The 24,053-nt window shown below is 38.4% G+C and overlaps 1 protein-coding gene across 6 annotated transcripts in view; it reads left to right on the forward strand.

The window, feature by feature from the left end:
- Positions 1-16,433, forward strand: part of HACL1 (2-hydroxyacyl-CoA lyase 1) — a 27,701-nt gene extending 11,268 nt beyond the window's left edge. For 3 of the 6 annotated variants that reach the window (XM_013941407.2, XM_067291545.1, XM_067291548.1), the window contains 13 exons: positions 1,292-1,364; positions 1,842-1,919; positions 2,912-3,006; positions 3,484-3,596; positions 5,427-5,562; positions 6,731-6,836; positions 8,147-8,230; positions 8,502-8,603; positions 9,556-9,710; positions 11,057-11,215; positions 13,169-13,276; positions 13,895-14,081; positions 14,484-16,433. In XM_013941407.2, the coding sequence (XP_013796861.2) occupies positions 1,292-1,364; positions 1,842-1,919; positions 2,912-3,006; positions 3,484-3,596; positions 5,427-5,562; positions 6,731-6,836; positions 8,147-8,230; positions 8,502-8,603; positions 9,556-9,710; positions 11,057-11,215; positions 13,169-13,276; positions 13,895-14,081; positions 14,484-14,516 (1,429 nt within the window). In that variant the 3' untranslated portion in view covers positions 14,517-16,433. Of the gene's footprint in view, positions 1-1,291; positions 1,365-1,841; positions 1,920-2,911; positions 3,007-3,483; positions 3,597-5,426; positions 5,563-6,730; positions 6,837-8,146; positions 8,231-8,501; positions 8,604-9,555; positions 9,711-11,056; positions 11,216-11,391; positions 12,523-13,152; positions 13,277-13,894; positions 14,082-14,483 lie in introns of those variants that run through there. The other 3 variants (XM_067291546.1, XM_067291549.1, XM_067291547.1) reach the window with 3 other exon arrangements.
- The last annotated feature ends 7,620 nt before the right edge of the window (positions 16,434-24,053 follow it).

The raw sequence follows: 24,053 nt of genomic DNA on the forward strand, positions 1-24,053 counted from the left end.
ATGGCATTACACCTAACGCTGTAAAGTGTGAGTATGGACTGAGCTTCATCTTAATTTTCAGAGGTAAGCTTATAGCCAAGCTGACCCCCCCAGTTACTCGGACTGAGTCATAGTCCTTAAAGCTCAGCTTGAGTTATCCTCCTTGAGCTTGGAGACCCTTTCTTCAGATTCCTCTTTTTTTCAGTCTTCTCCAGGTGGAAAAAAACCACCATCTTATATTGACTGGCACAAAGTCTAGCAGTCTGACAGCACAGTTTGTGACACAGTTTGAGTCACAGCATGACTCGCTTTATTGCAATATTCTCTTTATTGGGGGGGGTCTGGAACCGAACCCGCAATATCTCCAAGGTATGCCTGTATAGTCAAAGGAAAAACTGTATCTAAAGAGAAATTGCTCAAGAGAAAAAGCTTAGACAGCTATTGACCCAGTGTTTGAATTTAGTGTGGATAAATAAGTAGATAAATAAGCCAACTTTCTCTTACTGACTGAGCATTTAGCAGTTCATGGAGTTTGAGTTTGACTTGCAAACTGAATGAGAGACTGATTTTCATTCACTGTAGGAGGATAATTTAATGTGTTTTGTAGAACTGATAATAAAAATGTATGCCTGAGGAATGTATAAACAGTGTTGGTTTACAATACAGATTATACCTAGGTATAAACTAATTTATGAACAGGACCACTTATAAGCATGTTAAGTTGTTGCTCATCTCTTTGGTCTTCATGTTTTCCGTAAAAATTGAATGAAGAAGTGCTGTCAAACTCAGCTGATTTGTGCTAAGTTCCAAATTGTATACAAAGAAAGTCTAGTCTTTCTGAAAAGAATGGTTTCCTACTGTTTCCTAGTTCTAATGTTTGTGTGCTTTATATGGTCTCTTATAGACAAGTATCTTAGTACTTTTTAGATCAATGGAATACCATCAACTGTTGTCATTTCTCTCAAACTACACTGCCCACCCATGTTATCAAACTTTAATTAAAAATGCTAGCCATATGATTGATTTTTGGAATTTTCATGCCAGATGTGGAGTGGATTATTTAAAATGGCCAGACTGCCCTAAAACCTGTGACCCAACGGCTGCTAGGAAGTCTGCCAGCTGGCAAACTGATATTTAAAAATCCGTTCCTGTATGGTGTCCGTCACTTTCTATTCCTGTTGAGATCAGTGGGTGCTGAAGGTGCACAACATCCCAGGAGTCTGTAAGCAGTATGATTTGAACATAAGGAGAGCTTGTAGATATAGAGGAGGAATTATTGCAATTAAATATATATTATTTTATGCTTTTCTAGGCCTTTGATTGTTATTGGAGGCTCTTCTGACAGGAATCAGGAAACCATGGGAGCTTTCCAAGAATTCCCACAGGTACACAGACATAAAACTTTCTTCAAAAAGGTTTCAGGTAAATAATTGGTGGTGTGTGTTTGTTAGTAGGAACAACAATCCCCCACACTAACGTTTCCAAACAGCTCTTAAAATACTGTTGATTTGCTCCATCTACTGGTTTAAAATTGAAGCTGTGTAATGCACCCGATTATTTGGAATGTGTTTGTGCACAGTCATGCTAGAATTCATACTTTGTTTTAGGTTCTCGGCTGGTATAAATTGATGCTGCCTGTCTGTTCTGAGGTAGAAAAAAGCAAAATAAACTTTCCAAGAAAATAAGTACTTAAGCACTCATTCCTTTGAGTACAGCTTTGACAGTTTCTACCAGCTGAGGAACTGCATTTTGCTTACTTTTTGTATTGCAATCTTTCATTTTGTTCATGCTGTAGTGAGACAGAAATGAGCAAAACAGTTTAATAAATCAATGTAGTGATTATATGCATTTATTCATTTTAGGTTGAAGCTGGCAGGCTGTATAACAAATTAACTGTCCGTCCAAGCAGCCTAGAGGTTATTCCTGCTGTTGTTGAAAAGGTATGAAAAATAATAAGCGACAGAACACCAAGTAGCTGTCTTCCCTTGTGTGTTGTGGGGTTTTGGGGTTTTCTTTGTTTTTTTTTCCCAATAGTTGTTAATGTAACTAGCTTGATCCTGCAGATGTTATTAGGTGATAGGTGATTGAGTAAATCTCTCTAACAACCAGTGAGGTTTTTCCTGTGAGTTGTGTTATGGAACAGGTTAGAAGTAGATTCTGGTCCTGTCTTTCTTTTACCCGCATTTTTCTGTTGGCTTCCATAAGAGCTGGACAGGTTTTTTTAAAAGAAATGCTCTTGGGGAGAGGTGCAAGAACTAGGAATGCAGTATCATGAACTTTACCTCTTGTAGCTATGAAGTTCTATTACTGAGTGCTCTCATTATGTGACAGGTTTTTTTGGGAGGCTTGGTGGGGCAGAAGGAGTGGAGAGAGTTGTTGCATTTGGGGGTTTTTTTGAGACAGAGAGAGAAAGAAACACATCCTTTTGTCAGGTCTCCAGGAAGCATTATAAAAGTCTCATACTTCCGCTGTGGCTACACTTCAGCTATGTCAGCCTAAATTCTGCATCCAGCAATGCTGTTTCAAAAGTGCAACTTAAGCAGAGCATCTACCTATAATAGAAGAGCTTCAGTCAAAAGTAATAGAAGATGGGTTTCCTCAGGTTCATTCTATTTTAAATAGAAATTCAGCATGAAAGTTTAATTTAGTAATTCCAGATACAACAGCTGATAATGCAATTATATCTTTGTAAATTAAATAAAGAATCTACAGTCCAATACTGTGCATCCACTGGAATGCTTCAACTGGCATATAAGGGGAAATGTAAATGGCTATCAAAGCTTAAATTTATTGATATAAACCAATTCATGGGAGCTTTCCCAGTGGTGGATCAGCAAGATGAAACAGCGTGTTCCTTCACTACATACTGAAGGGTTTTCTTTGTTTAAATCCTTCCAAACAGTGGCTAAAACTGTGGTCATCTGTTTTCTAGGCCGTAAGGACCAGCATATATGGTCGTCCAGGCTCCTGCTATATTGACATACCTGGGGATTTTGTAAATCTTCAGGTGAATAAGAGCTCTGTCAAGTGCGTGCAGGTTATATCCATTATTTTTCAAATTGTTAAATAAAAGAAACTTTAGTTTTAAGTTGCTTCTGAATTTTCTTTCACTGTTAAACAAGAACAACAGATTAAATTATCTGTCATAAGGCTGAAATGATGGTACTTGAAATCCAGCCTATAGCTGTAACTTTCCATCATAACATGTCGTATAGGTTATAGTTTGTAATGAAATGTGCAAAAATGGATGAAATATTATGATGCTAATACAATGATGTCACTCTCTAATCTCTGGGACAGACCTACTTGTAATATTAAAGAGACATAAGAGATAAACTTAGAGTCTATTTTAAAAAATATATCCTGTTCTGATAAATTCTGTGAGTAACATTGTGTGCGACAGCTGTGTGATTTTATGCTAAAGGACAGGTTTTATCTTTTGATGTTTCTTGTTTTGCATTGCACCTTCTTTAAAAAACCTCTTCTATTTTCCTTGACTTCCAGGTACGTAGAATGCTGCCTGCCACCTCCCATCAGCATGGCTAAGCAATCTGCTGTATCCGAAGCAGCATCTATCATTGCTCATTCCAAGCAGCCTCTGTTAATCATCGGCAAAGGTAGCATGCCTTGATGTAGCTTTGAACTGTACAAATGTGGGACAAGAACAATGACCGGAGTGATTTCTTTTCCCCATAAGCATTAGCCATCTCCTTTTCCCTTTCTATAAAACAGCTTCTTTGAAATTTGATGTTAAAATCTCCTCTGTTTCTAGAATATTTTTATTCTCTTGTATAAACGTTGCTTTTTTATCTAGACTAAGATAAAAATCTATTGATTAAATATGTGTGTTAATAGAAGAAATCAGATAACCATTGTCTTAAGTGTAGAGCTGGTTCGCACAGATCACTTCCAAAATTCCAAACAAATTCTTTCAAAATACAGAAGTGATATTCTCTGTCTTCTGTCTAATGGTATCTGGCATCTATAGCAAGAATCAGATTGTCTAACCAAAGGTCACTTTACCATGTGGACTTACTGAAAGTGCCAGACTACCAGTGGGGGAGGATGTGAAGCCACACAGCAGGTATTGATGCTGTTACTGCTGTTTTACAAACCTGAGATTGTACTGTGTCAGTGCATTTCATTCCTGAAGGAGGTGTCCCTAAAGATGAAAGATAATTATTCTTTGTGCAGTTCACTTATTTTTTCCTTTCCTGAGGAATGGCACTTACTACACCTTTTCTGCTGGAGAGACAGGTTCACTAGAAACAGAATTAAAATAAACAACTTGTTTCAGTCAGGCTGTTCTCCTGCAGACCTGGCTGACTATGAATAAGTGGAAGGGAAATGGAAGGATCTGTGTCTTGAAGAGAGAGATTCTGCATTTAACCAGGATGAAATGGTTGTGATAAGATGGATCTTATCATTGATTAGACAGAAAGTAGGTCAGGAGATTTTTTCCTCTCTGGCTTGTTAAACATGTACAAAAAGGTATTCTGTGACACTGAAAGGTGGAAAACTCAAAAATACAAAGATATGTTTGCTGGTGCCAACAACTGAGAAATGTGGGTTTTTTTAAATCTATGTAACAAAAGTATCTATACTTTCCATCATATTTTGTTGCGAGCCAATTTTTGAAAGAAATAGAAGTTTATTTTTCAGAGTTCAAGATTCATTGCCCAGAGGCCTGTCACTTATTCTAGAATTTCTGGGCAACTTTAATTCACCTGCCTTACACTGAAGATAGCATCCAAGTAAATGTATTCATAAACATGTTATCTTCACCGGCTCTTCTGTGAATCTTTTTTTTTTCTTCTTTATTAAAGACTCATAATTAGACCAGTTTGGACAGATTGTCATGGATTGTGTGATACAACGTCATGCGCAAGGCAAACAAAAAAGCACGTGATGCAAAGGCCTTCTCCTCTTACCACTGGAGAAATCTCTGCTCCAGAACACAGAACTTCACCAAAAAAAATTGTCATTTAAGATGAACAAAACCTCTTATTTTTCCCTACTCTGCCTCTTAGAAATGGCTAGATAACTTCAACTGAAGTCTTGAAATACGTTCCATCAAAAATGTGGGAAATTTGAACTCAAATACCCAATGTTTGATATGATATGTTTTGAGTTCTCCAGAATAAAAAATGGCAAGTAGCCTTCATAACAGGAAGTAGTACTCTCTCTGCCAATAATGTAATCACTTAGGCTAACTGAAATTTAGGTGGGTGCACTAGGTTTCTGGGATCACGTTTTTCTCTTGTTTTAGGCCTTAGTCCAGTAATGTTCTTGTTCATACTTGTATCTTCAAATATATGAGTGTTTAAAAGTCCCTGAGACTGTTCGCATACTGAAGTTATGCAAATATTTAACTGCCATGTTGAAACATGAATTACAGAAGATGATAGTTTGAGTTAGTATTAAGCAATCTTTTTTGTTTCATTCAGGTGCTGCTTATTCACATGCTGAAAACAACATCAGAAAGTTGGTGGACCTTTGTGGGCTGCCTTTTTTGCCTACACCAATGGCAAAAGGAGTAGTTCCTGATAACCATCCAAACTGTGTAGCTGCAGCAAGATCCACGTAAATATAAAGCGAGGCTTCTAATCCTAACATCTGGGAAACAGCTAGGAATTGCAGTGTTTTTCAAATAGCAGGGAAGACAAAACACGCACAGCAAAAAGTTGTTTCAGCTACATTTTGCATCTCATTTTAGAGCACTGAAGATGTTGCCTGAAAAGAGACAACAAATATAGGTGGATTACTTCTGACATTGCTTAGAATGCTGGTCAGAAAGATATTTTGTCTGAGAGCTAATATTCTGTAATTATGAAACCTATGGCAAGTAGTTATATCAACATTGTTACTGTGCGTTTCATAATATAGAATGAAACTGGTAAACAGTTTACATTAAATATTTAACTTAGTGCACTAGAAAAACTGTTAGCTTTTTATTTTAATACCATAAATGGAAGCATAAAATGCAGCATTACACTTCTAGTTATGCTACCTGCTGCCTTATTTCTTTGGTGTTTGCAATGTACTGTCTTTGAATAGCACTCTATTTAAAAAGAAAAAAAAAGGCACCTCAAATTACATTGAAGGAATTTGTTTAAAATCATATTTATAAGAGCCTGTTTCTGGCTTATGGGAAAACTAATGTGAATGAACTTTAAGAGCCCCCATAGGTATGAGTATGCACGGAGTCACCTCGCAGATGGAGCATTTGTATATTTGAGGTTAAAACATTTGATCATTGTTCAGCATCATAGCTTTATCATTGGTAAGCATGTCGTTAAGAAGAAATGAAGAATGAAAGAACATACCAAATATTGTGTACCCAGCTGAAAGGCAAATTAACAGAAGCTAAACTGAGAGGTCCAAGACAATCTTTAATATTGGCACTCCCTATTGCCAGTATCCCAGTGGTGAGCATTTTGCTTTAACCTCGGCATCTTTATAGCATCTTGTTATTCTTCTAGTGTAATGAATCCTTTCCCAAACACAGTACATTGGTAAAATAGTAATAAATTCTTTTCTGGAGTTCCAAAATTCAAGAACGGCTTAATGAATGACTGATATGAAAGAATTTGGGTTCTTGGAGCTAGGCAAACAGCTCAGAGGAAGAAAGAATTATTTGTACGTTCCTCTTGGGTTTGCTGTGGCAATTAGGATTACTTCTAGTTTTGAAAAAAATATTAAATTTAACAATATTTTCTCCTCGTCTGATTCTCTCATTTGCCTTTATTAGGGCATTACAGTATGCTGATGTAATCATATTACTTGGTGCCAGGTTGAACTGGATTTTACACTTTGGCCTTCCACCAAGGTTTCGACAGGAGGTAAAGGTTATTCAGGTAAGTAGGAAAACCACTATCCCTTGAAGGAAGTCCTCTATGTTCTAGCATTACCTAGAGTAATTAATGATTTTAGTAGTCTGCTTCTTCAGGTAGAAGTCGTATGTGCATATGGACAGTGCAATATAATGTATATAGTTACAGTAGTTCTGAAGAAATCATTCTGAATTCTTTTCTTGTTTTTTACTTCCTTGCATTTTCTGAAAGTGTTTACGGAATTGTTCCAGCTGTCAAGGACTTGGTGCTGCTATAATGAGGAGGGCAGGCATTCTGTGTAGTTAACTAATACAGGATTAGATTCGTGATATGTGTTCTCTGTAGAGCACTGGAGTTCCACTGATCAAAACCAAATTTTCTTGAAGTTGTGAAAGCCTTTATACTGTTTTACTGCTCTCTCAGCTGAACTTCTTGAAATAAAATAACCTTCAGATCTAGAGTCAGTCATTCATCGTGAGAGCCCAGTCTCTCAGGAATATTAATGGGAAGAGAAGAAGAAAGGCTATTTAACTAATTAGTGTATTTGGCAATCTGCCAGCTCTTAGAAGGACAAGTTGTTAAATTGATTGAATTTAAAATTCCTCCCTCAGAGTCTGTGATCCAAGAACAGTAGTTGATTCAGTGTGCTGACTGGCCTGCTTTCAGTGAACTTAAGTCTCAGCTTACAAACTTCGCATATATTCCAGAAGAATAACATACATTTTTAAACTAGAATTCCTCTAGTTTAATACTAACTCTCTATCATGGGTTAGTATTAAAATACTAATTCAGTTCACAGTCTGTGAGACCTGGTCATAAATTAGTATTTCACATAACCTTAGAGGTCTCAAGTCATTGATAAGGAAGATTGGGAAGTTCCCTCAGTGCTCACCATTTGCTTTACATTTTTTTCATATAAGCCAGATTCTTACCATCAAGTAACATTCACATTACTATTTTGCATAGACTCTCAGAGTATACCCAGACCTAGACTTTTAGTTCTCATACAAATGTCACTAAAAGTCACCACTTTCTTCTCTTTGCTTTTCTAATAAGGCTCTATGCTGTGTGTAACAGCATGAAGGAAGCAGATAGTCAGTTTTAAGTATATATATTAACTTTCATTAAAATGGATATATATCATAGGTTTTTTTTACTTTGAATAAAGCATTTCTTGACAGCACTTCAGTGAAAAGCAGAGGAAGTTATCTATACAGCCAAAATAAAGCATAAAGGCATTGTTAGAAAATGTTTGTCTTTGTAACTACTTGAACTGAAAAAAATTTCCCTTTGATATCCTTGAGTTAATGGTGGTCTTTCTTTCTGAAATATAGATTGATATTTGTGCAGAAGAGCTGGGGAATAATGTGAGGCCAGCTGCAAGTTTATTAGGTGACATAAACACAGTGACTAAGCAGGTAATGTCAGATGTCCTCCTGTTTTGACCTTGGTTTCTTCTGACTTGTATAAAGTTACCAACTTAAATAAATAAATAAACTGTTCAAGGAAGGACATTTCTCAGGCAACATAATCATGCTGTGCATCCAGTATAGTCCCAGATTAAATGTTAAAGATTCTATTTGGTGTTACTGTGATTAGGCTGGAATCTTTCTTGATAATGTTATTCTTGGTGCTTTTGATGTTTTTAGATACGTTGAAAGAAACATGCAATATTTTAATACTTTCTAGCTTTTAGAAGAATTCAGCAAAAGACCATGGAAATATCCTTCCAGTTCACAGTGGTGGAAGAGACTAAGAGAGAAAATAATGAACAATGAAGAAAAATCAAAGGTAGTGTTATATTAAAGAAACAAGAGGAGGTTTCTTCCCTTAACAGACACTAATATTTAGTCAGCTTTAGCGCTGGTCTGTTTTCAGACTCCTCAGTTACTTAGGACATTCATGTCACCCAGACTTTGAAATTTTATACCATTCTGGTAGAGAATTACTGTTCCCAGGTTTTTAAACTATAAATTATGTCTGTATTCTATGCTTTGTCTAAATCCATACTGTGTGCAGTCATTTGAGGTTTGGGATTGGGTTCATAGAACCAGTAGTAGAAGATCACATCTAGAGCTGCTGTGTTGTGAGCACTGACTGGTAAGCAATGGGCAGGTAGTCTGAGTGGAAGCTAACTTATGTGAAGATACATTCTTTGTTTTCTTCTTTAGTTGTGTGGATCTTAGTGTAACTGTTTAGTAAAGCTGGTGGAAGTATAATCTATATTAAAAGCAAGTAGCTGTTAAGGCCAAAATCCTCCACACAGTTAGCATGCACTTAATTTTATACAAGTTAACTTATGTTCTGCAAGTTCAGATATGTGTTTGCAAGTCTGGGATCTAAAATAGATTTGTCCTAGGGAATGACCCTTTCTGAACTACCTCCTCACATAGATGATAACTCACTTAGGATTATTTACAATCAAACCAATGTGTGAATAAATTCATGTCCATCTCGGGTTAGACTGAGTTTGTAGTAGATTCCTGTTGATGATAGGCAAGCCAAGGGAGCTGACTGCTGATGTGAGCAAGCCTCTGATAAACACCTTGTGTCATCAAAATAGATAGGTACAATAAGAGTGACCTTGTCGGCTTCAAACATTGAAGTAGTGCATGGGAGGCCAATTCTTCAACCTTAGTTAGGAGAGTAAATTTTTATTTCCATAGTATTATTTACATATCTCAGTTCTGTACCTTATCTTAAGTTATGTGCATAGAAGTTAGTAATATCTCTTATTTCTAAGGGATTAGAATTACAGAAATCACTGCCTATGAATTATTACACTGTCTTCCGTCACATCAGAGAGCTGATACCGAGGGACTGCATTTTAGTAAGTGAGGGAGCAAACACCATGGACATTGGACGCACTATGCTTCCAAACTATCATCCCCGTCAAAGGTGAGGTATTTTCTTTGTTGTGCTGACCCAGTGGGCTAGATTTATATATAGAATGTTTTCACATAGCTGAGAAGTACAGTGGTCTAGATTATTTGTAATTCTTTTTTTAAAGGATTTAAATAAAATAAATGTTCAATATGTTGTTGGCTTTTTAGTAGAGGGAGGAGTTAAGTTATCCACTCTATAATAATGTCCTGTCCAGTATCATACTGAATTCCCTAATCTAGATTTTTATATCTGTGCTCAAAGTGAATGGTAAATCAAGATATTTTAATTTTTAGTTGTGAGTCTTATTGTGAATGAAAGTTTTTCTTTGAAACATAACACTTGTATAGGGAGAACTTAAGATGAATCAACTCCTTTTGAAAATTAGATTTTATATTGAGGACTTCCATGTAAATTTGCATGCCTAAAATGTAACCACCCAAATTTGGAAGTGCTGGTATGTTACTGTGTTAAAGCTAGGCCGCACAGAATGATTATGAGTAGGAGTTAAGTGCTGTTTCTTGACTGGGGAAAAAAGCGAGTTCTTTCTGCTGAGGTGAAACTTCTGATCTCATTGTGAAGCTTAGAGCCTTTTTATGAAAGTAACACTTACTGTCATAAACCTAAATATTTTTTGTGAAGAAAGAATAAAACTTATTTCCAGTGAAGTTTGGGGAAGAGTTTGCTCTTTTTTCCTCTTAAATAAGGACACAGTGACATTAATGGTTGTCTTTTTAGATAGCATTGTGTATATATGAAAGCAAATTTGAAAAGTTAACCCTAGAATAATCTTGTTCTTTATGTACTTTTGTATCCATTATGTGCTTCTGACTGAAATGATCTAACTTAATTACAGCTTGCAATTTGATTTCAAAAGTTGAACAGAACACTAGAATTTGAATATCGTGATTTAACTGGTGGCTTTCAGACTTCTAGTTAAATTTTCAGGGAATTAAATACAGAAAGGTTTCTTGTAGTCTGCCTATCTCTACAGTAATTGCATGTGGTTGAAATATTGTTACTATGTAAGCTAAAAGCACAAAAGAACACTTTCTTTATTGAAGTACTGCTATAAGAGTTCCTGCTAATAGCTATTGTATTTTAATTAGAGTTCAAGTATGTGTATCTCAATTAAAACACTTGCAATGTTGATCAAATGTTTAACTGAAAAAGCAGCCTTTACAGGCAAGGAGCAAACACTATAATAATAATAATATGTACATTTGGTATCTCTTTATACAAGTTTTTTATGAAACAGTATTTGTATATGATGAATTCTTAAAGATAAGTCATCATGGATTAATTGAACTGTATGAATTTTTCTACTTAAAGGAATAGTAATCCTATGTTTTCTCCTCCAGACTTGATGCAGGTACATTTGGAACAATGGGAGTCGGACTGGGTTTTGCTATAGCTGCTGCAATGGTGGCTAAAGATAGAACACCTGAAAAACGAGTGATCTGCATAGAAGGAGATAGTGCTTTTGGATTTTCTGGCATGGAATTGGAAACTATTTGCAGGTAGCTGTTTTTTGTTTGAGAAAACCCTCTTTGTGTATTGCCATAATCAAATTAACTAGAAGGGAGACTGCTGTTACACAGGGTGTTCTTAAAAACTCATGGAAAACGAGCCAAATGTACATGTGGTCCTTTTACACATAGTCATAGTAATTTACACATAACTGGTTGATATTCAGGGATCATCTCCTCCAAGCTCAAGAACAGTCCATCCAAATGAGCAGGAAATTGAGCAAAGGGGGCAGAAGACCTGCATGGATGAACAAGGAGCTCCTGGCAAAACTCAAACATTAAAAAGGAAGTGTACAAAAGGTGGAAGCAGAGACAGGTAACCTGGGAGGAATATAGGGATATTGTCTGAATATGCAGGGATGGGGCTATGAAGGCCAAAGCCCATCTGGAGTTTAATCTGGCAAGGGATGTCAAGGACAACAAGAAGGGCTTCTATAAATACATCAGTAGCAAAAGGAAGGCTAGGGGAAATATGGGTCTGCTGCTGAATGGGGCAAGGGCCATGGTGAAAAAAGACACAGAAAAGGCTGAGGTACTGAATGCATCTTTGCCTCGCTCTACTGTAAGACCAGCCCTCAGGAATCCGAGACCCTGCGGATCAGAGAGAAAGCCTGGAGAAATGAAAGCTTGCAGTTGGTGGAGGAGGTATCAGGTTAGGGATCACTTAAGCAAACTGGACATGCACAGTACCTGACAGGTACACCCATGAGTGCTGAGGGAGATGGCCGATGTCATTGCATCTCTCAGTCATCTTGGAAAGGTTATTTTTGATCAGGAGGTGTGCCTGAGGACTGGAAGAAAGCAAATGTCACTCCAGTCTTCAAAAAGGGCAAGAAGGAGGACCTGGGGAACTACGGGCCAGTCAGCCTCTCTTCAATCCCTGGGAAGGTGATGGAGCAGCTCATCCTGGATGCCGTCTCCAAGTATGTGAAGGACAAGAAGGTGATCAGGAGTTGTCAGCATGGATTCACAAAGGGGAAATCATGCCTCACTAACCTGATAGCCTTCTTACAATGGAATGACTGGCTGGGTAAATGAGGGGAGAGCAGTGGACGTTGTCTGCCTTGACTTCAGTAAGGCCTTTGACACTGTCTCCCATAACATCCTCATGGACAAGCTGATGAAGTACAGGCTGGATGAGTGGACAGTGATGTGGATTGAAAACTGGCTGAATGGTATCCTGGGCTGCATTAGGAAGAGCATTGCCAGCAGGTCGAGGGAGGTGATTCTCCCCCTTTACTCAGCTCTGGTGAGGCCACGTCTGTTGTGCTGTGTCTGGTGCTGGGCTCTGCAGTACAAGAGAGACATGGAGATACTGGAGTGAGCCCAACAAATGGCTGCTAAGATGATTCAGGGACTGAAGCATCTCTCTTATACGGAAAGACTGAGAGAGCTGGGACTGTTCAGCCTGCAGAAGAGAAGGCTGAGGGAGGATCTTATCAATGTGTATAAATATCTCAAGGGAGGTTGTAAAGAAGTCAGAGCCAGACTCTTTTCAGTGGTGCCCAGTGACAGGACAAGAGACAATGGGCACAAACTGAAACTTAGGAAGTTCCATCTCAATCTAAGAAAAAACTTTTTTACTGTGAGGGTGACTGAACACTGGAACAAATTGCCCAGAGAGGTTGTGGAGTCTCCTTCGTTGGAGATAATCAAAAGCCATTGGATGTGGCCCTGGGAAGCCTGCTCCAGGTGACCCTGCTTGAGCAGGGAGTTTGTACTAGATGATCTCTAAAGGGCTCTTCCAATCTCAGCCATTTTAAGATTCTCTGATTTTTCTCTATCTAGTGTTCTGACATAATGTATTACCAGTGGTGAGGAGATCATGTTTCATATGGAAGTGACTTTTTAAATTATTATATTTTTAATGAGAAGTAACACTTTTTAACACCTTACAGAAAGGTGTAAGTATTTTAAAACTCTTCCAGATATCTCTTTTTGTAGATACAAATTGCCAATCCTGATTATTGTAGTGAACAACAATGGGATTTACACTGGTTTGGATACAGATGCCTGGAAGGAGATGTTAAAGTTTGGAGAGCCTGCTACATGGTGAGTGTCTTCAAAGTATGTCCTGTTAATTAAGGAAGAAGTAGCCAAATTGATCATTCTGTGTACTGTTAATGTTTTCTGATCCAAATTAAAATTTGTCATGAAGTGAACTTAATACTAAAATAAATTCATCTAAATAAGTAGTAGTTACCAAAAGCAACAAACCTATTTACAGGTTATTGTTTACACAACAGTGTAGCAGAGAGATGACTCAATTAGTTGTTTCAGGTTCCTGCAGCACTACCGGCCCCACGGTTCAGGGTACATAGTGAGCTAAGCTCCAAAATAATGATAACCTCAAAAATTACCTGAGGTTTTAAGCTTGTGTTGTGGTTTTACAATGGGCTTCTGCTTTTGGAGGTGAGATCTCTGTATGAAGAGAGCTCAGCTAAAGCCCTGCTCAAGAGTGTCTACAGAACATGAAAATCAATAATGCTATGAATCAGTAATGCTATAAACAGCTTAAGCGGTATAGGAAACAAAGTTTTCCCATCCCAGAAGACTTCATCAGGCCAGTACAAGAATCATCTCATGCTTTAAAATCAGTGCTGAAATAATTAGAATTGGTCATCCTGGCAATTCTTCAATGCCATTAATCAGTTTTCCATTTTGTTACAGTATACCTCCTGTTTCTCTCCTGCCAAATTCGCACTATGAGCAAATTATGTCTGCTTTTGGAGGTAAAGGATACTTTGTTAAAACACCAGAAGAACTGCAGAATGCTCTGAAAGCAAGTTTGGCTGATGAGCAAACACCTTCTCTTATAAATGTAATGATCGATCCACGGTCTGAGAGAAAGAAACAGGTATGTATCTGTTTTACTTTCTTTTTCCACAAGCTTCATGTAGGTAAGCCTGTTAAATCCTCATGAAGCATCACTGAAACTACTGAGGTGGTTGTAAGGCAAAAAATTCTCTGCATATATGGGAAGATAGGAGAATCGGTGCCTTTACACTACACCATGTGCTTCCCCCCCCCCCCCCAACTGGCTCTTATTAATGCATAGTGTCTTTAATGACTGTTACCAGAGTTGACAGTTGTTCTTTTCCTGACAGACCAAATAAGACAAAGAACATTTTTGTGAGCAGTCTTTTATTTCCTGCAGATTCCATCTGGTAGTTAATGCATATTTGTATCCCTTTCTTCCTACTCTTTGTCTGTTCTGATTTTTTTTGTTTGGTTTGTTTGTTTGTTTTTTTGCTTCTAGGAATTTCCCTGGCTGACTCGTTCTAACATGTAATGGAAGATGAAGAGAATGGTGATGCAGAGCAATGCATTAAGCAAAACTAAACTGGCTTCCAGGACTGGAACTAGTACAGCTGTATTTTATATAAACAGTGGAACAAATTAGGATTTTATAACTTAATTTCAGCATTTAAAGATTACCCTAATATCAGCAATTGTAAAATGAACAAGACACGTTTGAATGTATACCAGACTTCCTAGCAGATTGCACAGAAACACGGATGATAAAATTATTTACTTTTCTTTCGCTCAAAGTGCTACACATCAGGATTTGTGAAGTAAAATCTTAGATCTTGTGGAAGAAGGGACGAAGCTAAGGGGTTTATACTGTTTCAAAACATAAGTCCTTGGCACTCTGCAGTTATAATAGCTTCATTTTTAATTGACCGTCATGCTACTTGTTAGAGAACTTGTCCTCTAAGGACCAAAACTGAGTATCTGATTGTGAGAGTGTTGATTGGCCTCACTGTGCTTTGAAGCCAGTTGGCAACACAATCACTTCACAATTTTACGGGTTGCTTTCTCAGCTTCTACTCCAGGAAAATGGGCAGTGTATCAAAAATGCAAACTTTCTCAAGGACTGAATTTCTGTTGATTGCAGTTAGTTTTTTATGGTCTGTTAACTGGGACTTGTGCTTGCAGGGGAAAAAAAATCTGAAGTTTTGTATTTGAAGTTTTACTCTTTGCAAAGACACTATCACCCCTGTAGACTGAAAATAGGACTGGCCTTAGTAATGAGCTTTCCAGGATTAATAGATTGTAAATCTTTATGATCAGAGGCTTAAAAAAGTGTTAGGCTGGAGCTTAATGTTAGTTTGGCTGGCATCACAAAGCCACAGCCAGCATTCAGGCTGTCTGGCTAATTGAGCAGCAAAGGTTCTTCCATATAATGCATTTACTGTGTAGAAACTTTGAAATCAGTAAGAAACCTTGCATTGACTGTGATGCAGAACTGGTAAGATTGGCCTGTCCAAGGTTGTATCTGCTCCTGCATTTTCACCTGTCATTGCATCTGACACTCTGACTTAGAGCTCTGAACTTATAAGCAAAGCAGCTCTTTCATTGCTTCTGTAATGGCCTACAACAGCTACTTTTCAGTATACTACTAAACAGATTACTTTATTTTCATATTTGTTGTTAAATATTCTGGAAGTTCTTTTGCTGTTACATATGTTTAAGAGAAATTCTGGATCTGATTGGTTGACCTTTATTGCCAGTTATTCCATTGATACTGAGTGTGAATTGTGGAAGGCACTCAAAGGACCTAAGGAAGAGGAGGATTGGGCTGGCAGGGGATCCTGGGCTGCAGTTGGGTTTGGTGCAAAAGACTGAGCTTATGGGAGGTTCTTGCACTTGGGTCTGGGTCTGACAGGAGGCCATGGGTTACTGTTAGGCAGGGGAATGTCTCTGCACGCTTGTGCAGAAAGACAGTATCTGACATGAGCAAGAGTGCCGCGGTCTGACTAGAGGTAACACTCCCCACTGTACAGGTTGGAGTAGCTATGTGGCACTATGAATGCTTGAGCCATTAAAAGTAATATCCATAGGAGGGGTAAGAAGTACAAAAAGATACAACCCATATAATTGGATCCAGTTCACAAAGGAGTGCAAGACTGGAGCTGGCAGTGTTTCTGTGTTCTGTGAGGGTCCTCTGCAAGGAATGTAGAGTGAAATTGCATTGGATCTTGTCACAGATTTTAGTTGTTTCATTGTTTTTAACTCTGAACAAATTAATTTTAATATGTTGCAGTGATTAAACACAATACAGTATGATGATATAAAATGTCCACAAGAGATAATGGTGGTACTGATCACAGGGGAGATCATTTGCTTTGGTTAAGCAAATGCAGAAATTCTTGTTTTATGCTTGAAAAATCATTAAAAACTGGTTATCATCCTGTGTCTCCTTTAATTTGGTTTTGTTATTTGTTGTATTTGGATTATGTTAGCATTTTGTCAACTGCTGGAAATCTCTTGATACTATATTTGACACCATGGAGATGGATCCAAGGGGGTTGCTGAACAGACAAAAACAGTATGAAAAACAAAACAGTTTCAGAGATTAGAAGAGACAGAAACAAGAATCTCTGAAATGGGGAGTATGAAAAGGAGTAAAAAATTACAGAGATCAAAGGTCTTGGGGGTGCTTGCCCATGTGACTTTAGGCAACTGGGTAAGTTAATGTTTTCAAGGCCAGAGCATAAAAATAAAGATACTGTACAATCTCACAATACCAGTCTCAGGAGGAAGAAAATGCCTGGGCATCAACTGAGGGAAGATGTGGGAGAGGTGCTGAGTAGAATTTGCCAAGAAGCTAGTGTTTAAATATGGCACAGTTTTGAATCTTTTTCTTATGATGGCTGTCAGGTAAATAATCTAGATAGATACAGATATAGATATACCTGTTATGGGTGACTTCCATCAATGACTAGTCCAGTTCCCATGAAAGCTTTTTTTACAGGGACCTGCTCTGTTCACATGGTTGGGAAAGCCGGAGGTCTAGGCCAGCAGCGCTTAGCCTCTCCAGAGACAGGACACCAGCAAGCATGAAGAAGGTCAGAACCTGAGACGAGCAAGTTGTACAAGAAAAGCATTACAGAGGTGTTCAAAACCCAGTGCATAATTAACTATGAAACTGCAGCAGAAAGCAGCAGCCAAGGCAAAATTGCCAGGTAATTGGAGATAAAAAGTCGGGTTTGTTAGGTTTAGGTTGAAGTACTTACTATTTAAATCATTTTGTTTCATCTTTAGTCTGTAGTGGTTTCTGTAGGATGTCTGCCCTATGAATATTTGGGAATATGTAATGTATGCTTGCCTTCAGCTGTTGAAGGCCTTACAGCATGTATCCATTTTGATGAAGATTCAGATGTATAGTTGGTCTAGATTATTTTTTTAAACACACATGTAAAATCTCAAATACATTTAAGCAATGAATCTCCAGGCCTGCCACTTGCACCATCTCTGTACCCAAGAAACCAGCACATGCTGGCTGTAACCTATATTAAAACTCCTCTTAATGCACACTTAACTTAATCCTCTTCTGCCCTGACCACATCATGCCTTTGTATGTTAGAATCCCCATTGCGGTTCTTTATGCTTTTTAAGGGCTTGACTACTCCCTGTGTAGTATAGAGAAGAGCACTCTGCACCGCGCTCCTTACCTGATCTGATCTCAGAGCATCAGTATCAGAGCTGATCATGATAATGACATACAGGCAATGTGAGTTTTACCTATTTATTTACTTAAAACTGAATACTGTAATGAACAAGAAACAGCTATTCTGAAACAGACTTTTGCTGTTTCTTTTGATGTGATTGAAACCAGATGGACAAGGTTTAAAGAGGTCCTCAGTAAAGCAGACCCTTCTAGCTATTTATGGCACACACTAATATAAATGAAAATGCTTTCAGTGTCTGTTCTTTCCAGGAATCTCTAAGCTGCCTGAAATAGTGCAGAAAGAAATAAGAGAGATTAGTACAATGACAATTTGCTTGCTTGAGTCTATACTCCAAGAAGTACTCATTTTTCATCAGTCTTTTCTTTGGGGGGAGGGAAGAGAATAAAAGAAATGCACCACTAAAAATGTTGTGTACAATAGTTTCATCCAGAATTTCTTGACTTTTTCATTTGTGTCAACTCTAGCTTGTCTGAGCAATCCAACTAGGAAATAGTTGTGTAATATCCTTGGGCAAATTCTGTCTAAACTGGATGCAGTGAAGAGATGCCTCTGAAGAAAGAGTTCAAGTTACTGTATTTTGGAATTGAAGAGATGTGTTGGTAACCCATCTAGGGTTGTATAAATGACCAGGGACACATGAAATCCAACAACTTTCATGTCTTAGAAGTTGTTCTAACTTCTTGTGTAATTGATGGGAGATTTGCCTGTAGTTCATAGTGACGATAATGCTTCCAAATGAGGAAGATAGTGGAAGTCCCATCTAAGCCTTTTTAGACCCCAAATCTACACAGCAACATAAGTTTTCTGCGGCCCTTGCTTCCAGAAAGCATTCACTGTGTTTCCAAGTATGTTTTTGTGCAGTGACTACCTGTAGCTGTTGCAGCGTGAAACTTAGCATAACCCTCAAGCCTACCTGAGAACCGAAGTAAATGGTCAGGCAGTAAATTGTCCCTTCTGCTCTCTGGCAGCTGCAGGATATATATTAACTAACTTGCAGCCGGTTTGAATACCCCTATATTACCTTGCAGTTGTAATGGTTTGAGTGCAGTGTTGACATACCCTCAGGTGCTCATCCAAGCTAGAGCTTCACAGTGTCTGAATGAAAGTCTTTCTCTGATGAAATCAGCACATTAAAGGTAAAAGAAAAAAAGTTGACACTTCTGGGTTTGAAGAACTTGTCATCTGTCTCCTTGACACTGTCATTAAGATAATGTGCATGTATGGCATTTTAAAGGCCTTGGACCTGTGAGGTGCTGATATTGGTACCAGCGGACTTGCAGGTACACCTCGGCTTTCATTAAAAGCAGCACATTCTTGTTCCAGCAAGGAGACATGGCTGGGATTTAGGTATGAAAGACCTCTTTAGCTTTCTGCTTACTCTGCAGAAGCTGTGATATCATTCAGCTGTTCACAAAATAAATATTAGCTTTTCCCAAAATAATTTATATTTATTTCAGCCCTACAAGGAATTTTAAACTGCCATAGGTAAGGAACTAATGCTGGACCTTATTCTGCACAGTTGAAATTAGTGAGACCTTTGTTAATGAACTTAGTGCGACAACAGCTGATCTTATTCAAAGTTTTCATCCCTCCATGCCAAATTGCCACTTGGCAGAGATGTCTTAAGTACAAATGATTGAACCTTCAGAAGTGGAACTTTATAATGGAAACACTAACACAGCCTTAATTATAGCTGCCTAATTCTGCAAAGGGATCTTGGAAAGTGCATTTGCCTAGTTTGATTAGGCTCAGCTGTTATCCTCTATTTAGAAGACGGCAACCCAGGCATACCAGAACGATTAGGCAATGTGGAGTGCCCAACCGTTCTGCAAGCTGCCACAGTAACGGAGTGCTGCTGGGCTTCAACATTCAGAGCACCATAAAAAGGCAGGGCCTCTCTACCTATGGCCTGACTCTGCAGCCTTTGAAATCAGCATGAAATTTGTCATCTGCTTCTAGAAACACAGCAGCTTTAAAACTTAAGGTGTGGTGCCAGAGAAGTCTCATTTATACTGTGGTGGGACTTCTGCTTGCCATTGTGTCACTGCCAGCACTCGTGGCCATCCGTTTGCTAAAAGCTCCCAAGCAAGCTTGGCAACGAACTGCTACTTCTTCCTTCTGTTCTACTATGACTTATTTCTTTACCCCTTCTCGGCTTTATAACCTTGGTGCTTTTGTCAGGCCTTTAGATAAACTCGCGAATCATGTCCTCTGCTACTGCTCCCCAAGTATGGCCAACAGCTCTGGGGTTGGTTTTGCATCCTGCAGGGCATAGGATCCCTAAATATTCAGTGTTCAGAAGAATCCATGAAAGGAGAGAGAAGCCAGCTGTGAGAAGATGAGGTATTGCACTATTTTAAAGACAAGGTAACTGAAGCTTTTCAGGCGCTGACTCAGCAACACACATGCTTGATTTCAGGAACAGGAGTGGTGGCTTCAGTGACTTAACTTGCACGCCTGAGGTTACGTTCATGATTAAGTCATTTCCCGAATCAGTGGTGCTTTGGCCACCCATCTGACATGCATCCTCTACTGAAGGCTGCAGTGCCGATATTTAGGGGTGTTCTCCTAGGTGTGTACACGCTGGTGTTAGGATCCCTGTTCGCTTACATCTTAGTGATGAAACAGGCCTGTAGCATAGTAGAGAATCAGGTACAGGATACTGCATTGCCAGCATCTGTGAAGCTCTCTGGACCAGAGTAAGCTTTAAAGCAATAATGTTAATATTTTTCTAGAAAGAATGTTCAGAGGAAAAGAAAATTTGCTTTGTGGTGTTTAATTGATTGCACTTCTTTAGCAGGCTAAATTATAAACATTATATGTTTATGAGTCATGAGAGCCAATTACTGCCAGATACCCTCTTGTCCTATGCCTCCAGCAGCATTGCAGTGATACTGGTGCAAGCATCAAGTTCTGCAGATCTTTACTAATAGAAGTAAATAATAGCAAATAGACAATCCAAATGAAAATAAGATGAAAGAATTACCCTGAAGACTATTTCCATCTCCTCTGGATGTAAATATCAAGAACATACAGGGTTACAGCTCTCTGTGAGTCACCACCCTAGGATGCTAATGGCTATTTATCCACTTATACACTAGCAGTAACTGTAGGTCTCAGCTGGCCAGCACTCCCCTTCTCAAGGCTATTGTACTCATGGATTTCCACAGACATCCTCTTTTTCTAATTGGAACTTATTTCTATGAGCAGTTCTAGGATTTTGTGTGTTTGTCTAGGACTTCCAAGTATCTGGCAATCCTGGATGCATCCCTTGATTCTGTGCAGACTACAAGCATGTATTATGACTGCATAATATCCAAGAAGCATCAAGTATCCTACATATGTCCTGTATGGTGGTCTGCTCCTTTGCAGTAAATCCAGCACAACAAGAACATACCACATGTGTGGTATATGCACCAAATAGCCAGAACCTGTACATCTTTGGGAGCCGTCAGACTTCCTGCACACTTGATCAACATGTTCAGCAAGTCCACAGGATTCCTGCCGAAGTGGGTTTTACAGTATGTGCACTGTAGGGTGTTTCCTGGAAGCATCAGCTTTCTACATATCTGTCACATATTTCTGCCTTGAAAGTCTTGGCCAGAAGTAGAGCATTCTTACCATGGTGCAAAATATTTTACAATCTCACAGCAAATGCTACATAATTTGCAGTCTGAAAGACAAGGCAGATGAAACAAACAGGAACAGGGAAGGACAATAATATTATAAAGGTCAGTAGCTGAATTATTGTTTTTTAATTGATTTACTTTGCTGTGCCTTCCAACATTAAAAGGTCACAGTGGGATTGGTTCTTCTGACAGCTTTGATGGAAGTCACTTGGCATTATCCCATAATCTTTAATCATGTTCATAACCCTTTTACACTCCAGTTTGTTCCATTTTAGTTAATGAAAAAAGAATGCATGCATGGGGATTACTAATAGGAAAAGAAAAAGAAGCAGGCCTAAAGGTTCAAAGCTTGAGTTTGGATCTGAACTTTCTTAAAATGGGGTGAGAGCTGCTGGGCTGCTCTGGAAACAAATAACTTGTGACAGGTGTAAAAAATAAATCAGCTTTCTTTACCAGTTTTGCATTTCTGCAAATACATAGTATAGAAAAGAGATGAGGCCCCTCACCAGGAGGCCATTGCTGTTGTGCAATATTCAGCATCCAGGAACTGGTTAATTTGCAAGGCTGGTTGCTTTTGGAAGCTGCTAGGAAGCAATGTCCTGCCCTCAGGATGCGTCATCCAGAGGGTATGCCGAAGACCTGCGAGCACTGTCTTGGGTCGAACTGACCAACTGTACCATGACCTGATACCCTGCTGGGTGACCACTGTGGGTGGAGCTGTGAAATACATCCAACTACACGAGAAAGTTCAAATTTAGTTCATCACAAAATTAGTGAGTCTTTTCCTAGTCAGACTCCAGAATGAACTCTAAATACATGAGCAAAAAAAACCCATGAAGCCATTTTTTGTGAAACCAGTTTTTGTTTTTCTGCATTTGCCATCTTTTCCACTTCAGCAGCTGCCTTTGTACGTGTAGAGAATACCTTCTTCCAAAGTAATGTTAGCTGTGTTGTCAAACTATTAAATCTACATGTTAGGCATGGCTGATGCATGCATGCAAACAACAACAGGTGTTTTTGTTGTGAAAAACAGTTGTTGCTAAATGACTAACAAGTTTTGCAACGAAAACATAATTATAAGGAATCTTTTCCATGTCCTGCACTAACTGAAGGAACAGAATTATGTACTGCTTTGCTGACATAATTTGTTATTGAATTATTGCATTAACACTGAGTTGCTGTTTTGCCTTTGCCCCACTCAGCAGAAGAGCTTTCAGTCTTTTGAACTAGAGAGTCTTGATTATCCTTTTAATTAGAACTGTGTTCATACAGGACCTTGAGATTGCTAATGTCTTAAGTACATTAATTTTCCCTTGGTTTGTAAATGAGGGACCTGTCAACCAAAAATGGATAGGACTGGGAAGAAGCCTTCTTTTTAATACAGATTCGTTAATTCTTCTACAGAAAAGATAGGTTCATAAATTCTGTTTCCATGGTAGGATTGATCAGTAGGTTCTTCCATCCATTTCTTCTAAGAGTTCAGATCTCAGCAGAACAGGTCATGCAACAGCTACTAGAACAGGCAAACTGTTGAGGTTTTTTTCTTTTTCCTTGCAAAAAAATTTGTTGACTTTTGACATTTTCTTAGTTGTTATGGTATCAATTCAAAATAGGAGTTTTAAAAACACATTTGATTCCTGTAACAAAACTGTGGAGGTCCTTGTCTTTGAACATTAGACTTAAGATGACATTTGGGGTTCTGGGGTTCTGACTGTGGAACAATTTTTTTGAAGTTAAGTCCTCAAAAACCTTTTGTTCTTGCTTATGGCAGTAAGGTATCTTACAAGACTCGGAAGCCACTGCGTGTGGATACCTTGTTGTGTTTCTTCCCTAAACTAATGGGATCCGAAGCCAGTGTATTTCCATACTATGAACAGGAGTCATGGTACCAGGGTAGCAATTCTAGGTGAGGCACAAATAAGAATTATGCAACATACACTTCTTCTCTCTGTAGCAACAAGCTTTAAGAGTTATGGGATCCTCTCTAATGGTTGGGCCATTAAATCATTTTAATGTGGATTTTCACTATACCAACAACAGTAGCTGCAGTAAATACAAGCAGGAAGAAAAAAATCTGGTTTGTTATTAATTAGTATTTGGATGGTGGATACAAGAGCTTGTCTTTACATTGTCAGATCATTAACCTTAACTACCTGGTGCAAAGCTAGAGGGCTGTTGTGAAAGAATTCCTTGCAATATTCTTTAAGTAAGAGATCATTACATTTTTACCGAAACATACCATTTCTGTTCTAGTACCAAAGAATTGAGAACTGAACCTGATAACGGGGTGAAGGAGAAGGGGAAAAATGTGGGTCCTACTGTGTCATCTGGGTTCTTCGCAGTATTACTGAATGAATTAATCTCCTTGTCAAATAGAACATACCTTGTACTACTCATTGCTACAGAATTTTCAATTAATAAAAGACTACTATTGGAAATAGTGGAAAGACCTTCAGGAGGATTTGTTGAAGTTGCCCAATTATTGCTTCGGCTAACTAATGAGTTGGTAAGACATTTTCAGAGGAATTTCCTTTGAACACAAAGTTGTTTTCCAGTTTTCATCTAGGCTTTTAATTTTGGAATGGTCCATTGCTTATTATAATCAGGCAACTGGACATTTGACTTACATACTCAAGGCTTGCAATGATGAACTTCCCAGGAACTGTGCCTTTCTTTCGGAGTTGCAGCATGCTAAGAGAACGACTGGCACTTATTTAATCCATG

Source organism: Apteryx mantelli, chromosome 2 (assembly GCF_036417845.1).
Source record: "Apteryx mantelli isolate bAptMan1 chromosome 2, bAptMan1.hap1, whole genome shotgun sequence".
NCBI classification, from domain to species: Eukaryota; Metazoa; Chordata; class Aves; order Apterygiformes; family Apterygidae; genus Apteryx; species Apteryx mantelli.